We start from the raw sequence: 5608 nt of genomic DNA on the forward strand, positions 1-5608 counted from the left end.
AACCGTTCTTCAAGATTAAGCCCAAAAGCCCTTGAAGATCTGTTCATCACTGTTTCTTCAAGATTAAGCCCAAAAGCCCTTGAAGATCCGTTCATCACCGTTACTCAAGATCAAGCCCCAACGGCTCCTTGAAGATCCGCTCAAATCCACCTTCAAAGATCAAGCCCCACGGCCCCTTGAAGAAACTTCCAACAGTTCATCCAAGATCAAGCCTCGACGGCCCTTGGATTAACGAAATATCCACAAATCAACACCTTACGGAGATCGAATCAGAGGATCAAATTAGAGAGAGATTGTAACCCAAAATCATCAAATACAAATATTTGTTTATGCACGTTGTTCTTGTCTCTTTCGTTTCAGGAATTTTCCGTGTTCACAAATTGTATTTTATTTTTGCATTTTTTTTAATTCCATGGACTACACTCCCTTAAGTTTCTTAATAAAATTTACTTTTTCTTTATTGCTAATGACGATTACTTGAACTTATTTAACATATTCATGTCAATAACTTGAATGAAAGACATTCCCATGATTCAAAACTCTTTGAATTAATGTCTAACGTATTGTGGTCCAATTGAATTGATAATTAAAACACATTTTCATGGTTCAAACTCTCTAAATTAGTGTTCAATCTCATAGATTAGTTATCATTGTAAGACACAAGTTAATAGTCAACAATCTACTAACTACTTAATCATATAAAATAATTGAATTGGAATGCAACATAAACAATTGGATTTAGTACATATGGGTCTAATTGTAATCAAAATATTGTCTTCTAGTGAGGTAGGGTTAAATTGCAAATATTGAAAAGTTTTGGGTCAAACCACAAACACAACAAACTTGAGCAACTTTTTTAAAATTGCAAAAGATCCCACATTGGGCTCTTGGGTAAAGCCGGCTATAGGTGTGGGGAGAGGGAAGAGAAAACCAAACATTGATGTTTATACAAAAAGGACGTCCTCATCTCCTTTTGTCAACTTTTGTTCTTTTGTTAGTGCGGTTTCCTAGTTTGCCTAGGATGGTGTGATTCTAGGGAAACATTAAAACTTAAACAAAGATTAACACCCAAATCAAAATTAAATGAAGAACACAACAAATACATTATGAACACCAAGAACAAAACTGTAAAAACAATTTCAAGATTTGAACATTCTTGGTGGTTTTTCAAACCATAGTATATTGAGCGGATCTTCGATCAAATGGATCCTCGATGCCTACACCAATCTGAAAAACACAAGTATACCGTAGCAAAATAAAAGCATCACTTTCGAGCCAACAAGCCAATTAGAATTATTACAAAACTACGATAGTAAAGGATGCGTAAGCATTATGGACATAGAAGTTAGTAAGGAAACCTGTAACTTAATTATATACATCGTCGTTAAACTTATATAATCAAATTTTCTCAAATATATGTACATATGGAAGTGGACGCCACAAAATAAAATTTTCAGCCATTCAAAATGAAACCAAGAAAAGTGAAAACCAAAGTGCTGTAAATATATTCAAAATGGCTGCAAACATATTTGGACTAGATGTGAGGCTTACTGCCTTTCCCGATTAACGAGTTTTTCATGTCCCTGTAACCCTGGAGCTCTCGTAATGCATCGGCAGTAGTTTTTGATGATATGAGCCCAGATGAAACGATGCTTGACGAACCAGCACGCTGAACTGATGCCTGTCCCTCAGAAGACCGATTAGGCTCTTGGCTACAGTTGCTCCAGATTTCAGGCCTGCCTGCCTGTGACAAATTTACTGAATTCGAGTGATCCTGCCGGAGAGGTGGAGCTTTCCTTAACATCTGTACAAGCGCCCCAACAGCAGCATCTTGGGATTTTTTAATTGTAAACAACCCTTCAAACTCATGTGGCTCACATAGGGGTACATGTTTGTCAAAAGATTCAGGTCTGAGGCAAAAAGATAAGATCACATCCCATTAGCAAAACCAAATCTATACATTTGAAAGGGCCATATGCATTTCATAAACAAATCAAGAGAATCTAAAAGAATGCTCGACATTGAACTCTATGACCAGATGCAGAGAACATAATAGCTCACCCATAAACTAAAGACCTTATTTTAACAAATAAATGGTTTAATGTGCATGAGGACTTTGATGCTTGAGATCGACTTTTTGTAGCTACAATTTTACATATATTTATTAAGAGATGACTATTCAAAAGATGATTGTACTCCTTAGCATGCATCTACTGCATCAGGCAATATTACGTTTCTCTGAATAAAAAGGAGCAAAGAAGTGTAAAGCACGACAACTAACGTGAGTCCCTTTAGCAAGTATACTTATGTATTGCCCATATGTCCCAAATCATTTCATGGGCTTCAACTAAAATGGGCGGCCCTTCATGTACCAAGCATGGTGCAACACATTACAACACTGTATGAATGTGAGTTACTCGTATATTAAGCTGTTAACCAACTAACCTATAGAAAAGAAATAATTTATCTTATAGAATGCTTCCTTCTAATTTCTGACTAATCAATCTCACATCACTTGGTTATTCAATGATGAATGCCTGTACTATGTTGACAGTGCAGCTACCCCTCCTTGCCCCGTTACAATTGTAGATAATTATTAACCGTTTGACTTGCAAGTTATTTCCAAAGAATCAAAACTAACTGCGCATTGCATAGAGAAACTAACAAAAAGGACAGCATGTGGAACATCATGTGTAAAATACTAGCAGAAATTACCTGCTGCCTGGATCTGTCACATCATCATCATCCACATCAAATGGGCAAGGAAACTCAGTATCATCAAAATCATCAGGAAAAGACCTACTGGAGCTGCTGGATTTCACCCCAGAATATTGTCTAGCTTCATCTTTCCCAAAAGAAAACAACTGCATTAAAATAACAAACATTAAATAAAGACAACAAATTTCTAATGAAACTTTCACAGTTATAAGCATCTACAATACCTTCTCAACCGCAGTACCAGGCTGACTAAAACCTGTAGTTTTACAACTCTTAAAACTTCCAGATCCAGTTCCTCTTACAGGAAAATTTAGCTTGTTGGAATATGCAGGGAAATTAGCAAGTTTAGCCGCCGGTTCGCTAACTGGTGCACTCTCAGATTGTAAAAGAGGCTTTGAAGGATGACTCCCAGGAATAAAGATTGGCAATGACGGTGCAGCTGAGGATTGTGAGGGAGAAACGGCAGGTGAAGGACAATACTCATCAAAGGTTGAATCCTTTTTATGAACATGAGATGTTTCAGGCGGATGAGGTGGCAAGGTTTTTGGTTGAAAACGACGAGTACCTGGATTAGAAATCAAAGTATGTGGTTCTGAATATGTAGGTGAAGGTGAGAAAGAAACTGAAGGTGGTGAAGCTCTATAATGGTCAAAACTCCAACTATGCCGCCTTGAGAATGGGGACGATGATGGATGGGCATGTGCTACTGTTCCTGTAACAGGAAGTGATGGGAACCTTTTAAGAGGGTCTGTCAATGGGCTGCCAACATAGTCCGGAATAAGTTGTGAAGACATAGGAGTTGATGGTTCAGAGCTTACATCTGAAAGTGATAAACAATACAATACAGAAAGACAAAGCCTGCCACCAGCTGTATCCACAGGGGTGAACCCGAACCGCTGCATTTCTGCTTCTTCTCTACAAGTGAAGTTCTCAGCAAAAGAGGATACCCGGTGAGTGATAGCAAATGGCCAAATTTGTCCAGATGAAATGAGGTCGCGATAAACTTTGTACGCAGGTAATAGCCTAACAGTGACATACAAAGATCTCAAAAGTAACATTGATTTCTTATACAATGTAGACAAATTATTATTGCTCGACCTCCTGCTTCCTGAATTTGTGTCTCTGATCTTCCGATTCTCATACTGCACAACCCATCTCTCAATAATCTTTTCACTCTTTGCATCACACCCAAATTCGTCCTGCTCATAATTCCAACAGTATGGATAACGCTCTTTCAATGACGAGTTCCTAGTAAGATCCCTTTTAGGTGAACACTTCACCAGGTCACAATCAAGTGGTCTCTGAACCATAATCACATCAACCACCACAGGTTCAAAATGGCCCTGGCTGCAGAAGAGATCAAGATTCTCCAGTGCAGCAGGGCATTCCTTAAGAGCTAGATTAAACCACTTATCCCTCGGCCTCACACTCGATGAGGATGATGAGGATGAGGACGGCGATGATAGGGTTCGTTCACCACTAAAATTACGCGAGGACATATATGGAGTCCTGGATTCAAGGATTATGTGGAGACTTTTGGCATAGAATTCAGTGATTATTTGTTCCATTACTTTTGCTGCTTCAGAGTTTGTATTGCCATGAGAAGATGCCATAACGTGAAAACTTATACAAGTAGCACGTACCCTTTTACGAAGATATAATGGAGCTGCAACTATCAGACTCCACTCCAAAGCATTTAACTGCAAAAACAACGGAAGCACAAACAGTTCAATGCTCTTCCAAGCGCAAAAAAACCCATGAATTAACATAACTATTTAAACCCGAATCGACCATAAAACATGCCAACTTCATCGAAATTCCAGTCGAAATCGGAACAACGATCAAAAACCCAGATAGATTATGCAAAAATATACAAGGGAAACAATTAAAACAAAAGAGATATGTGGTAAATAAAAGAAGAGGCAAATTGGAAGAGACCAGGCAAAGAGGCAGTGTTCCAAGTCCTTGTTCAGCACACGCTTAGCTACATGGGTTGTCACTTCCTTACTAAATTTCTTTGCTTTTTTTTCATTCAGTTTCTGCTAAGTATGGATGATTTCCGCGAAATTGAACAAACCCTAACGAGAAGGAAAAGCAAAATCCAGCCTATGCATAAAACAACTATACTATCAAGAGAGAGAGAGAGTATTAGCTTACTCGACTCACCAATTAGCGAGAGAGACAAGAGAGACCGACTGGAGAGAGAGAGAGGGAGGGAGAGAGAGGGAGGGAGAGATTGTAGCAGAAGGAATACTTGCCAGGCTTCTCTTTTCTTTCTTTATTTTTGAGTTTTGTGTCTTCTTTATCTGTTTTGGACAAATCGATCGTAGAGGCTTTTTCGGCTTCCCACACTTTGCCACGTCATAATCTAAAGCCCACCTAAGAATTTGGGTTTTAATGGGTATTCACAGCAGGCCTTAGAGCCATGCTCAGCCCCTAAACAACAAATACGTGATCATTACAATGCGATTTCTAAGGTGCGGGCCGTACTTTGAGGATTATGAGTGCGTACGGGAATTTTTTTGGTAGATATTTGATATTTTGATAGAACGGGAGTTTTTTCGTCTCGAAATCTAACCACTATTAAATTGAAGAGGGCTCTTGTTTTATTCTATATTCTTTCTAAATTCAAGGACTAATCGTTATACTGAATCACAAAAAAATTTGGAAATACATCGATGACTTGTAATAGAACTTATGCTTGATAGAAATATTAGTATCATATAGAGTGGAACGGGAGGGCAAAATTACGTGAGAGAAAGAACCACTAGGCCGTTGCATAAAAATTTGACCGGCTGAAAACGAATCTATCATAATGATCTTAGGGTGAAACTGGGTCATAGATGACCCGTCACTTAATTAAAATGGTAACTGGCATGAATTCAAAATT

General features: G+C 38.4%; 1 protein-coding gene across 3 annotated transcripts; it reads right to left on the bottom strand.

Annotated features, from left to right (window-relative positions):
* Window positions 1-1345: 1345 nt before the first annotated feature.
* On the bottom strand, window positions 1346-5036 carry LOC126634137 (autophagy-related protein 13b). 3 transcript variants are annotated; one of them, XM_050304658.1, is made up of 4 exons: window positions 4885-5036; window positions 2943-4418; window positions 2716-2864; window positions 1346-1910 (listed from the first exon to the last, which is right to left on the bottom strand). In XM_050304658.1, exons 2-4 carry the CDS (start codon window positions 4329-4331, stop codon window positions 1535-1537), a joined length of 1914 nt encoding a protein of 637 aa, XP_050160615.1. In that variant the 5' UTR covers window positions 4332-4418; window positions 4885-5036; the 3' UTR covers window positions 1346-1534. The 3 variants fall into 3 exon arrangements, with proteins under 3 accessions (XP_050160615.1, XP_050160674.1, XP_050160741.1); XM_050304717.1 differs by having other exon boundaries at window positions 4876-5006; XM_050304784.1 differs by lacking the exon at window positions 4885-5036 and adding an exon at window positions 4657-4861.
* Between the last annotated feature and the right edge of the window lie 572 nt (window positions 5037-5608).

The sequence above is a fragment of the Malus sylvestris genome, chromosome 1, assembly GCF_916048215.2.
Source record: "Malus sylvestris chromosome 1, drMalSylv7.2, whole genome shotgun sequence".
Lineage (NCBI taxonomy): Eukaryota > Viridiplantae > Streptophyta > Magnoliopsida > Rosales > Rosaceae > Malus > Malus sylvestris.

What these genes read in the sequence shown, in the direction of transcription:
- LOC126634137 (XM_050304658.1), bottom strand. Translation starts at nt 4,331, where the DNA reads ATGGCATCTTCTCATGGCAATACAAACTCTGAAGCAGCAAAAGTAATG. An exon ending in CTGGTACTGCGGTTGAGAAG is followed by an intron (nt 2,865 to 2,942) that starts GTATTGTAGATG and finishes ATTTTAATGCAG; the next exon opens with TTGTTTTCTTTTGGGAAAGA. An exon ending in GTGACAGATCCAGGCAGCAG is followed by an intron (nt 1,911 to 2,715) that starts GTAATTTCTGCT and finishes TTTTTGCCTCAG; the next exon opens with ACCTGAATCTTTTGACAAAC.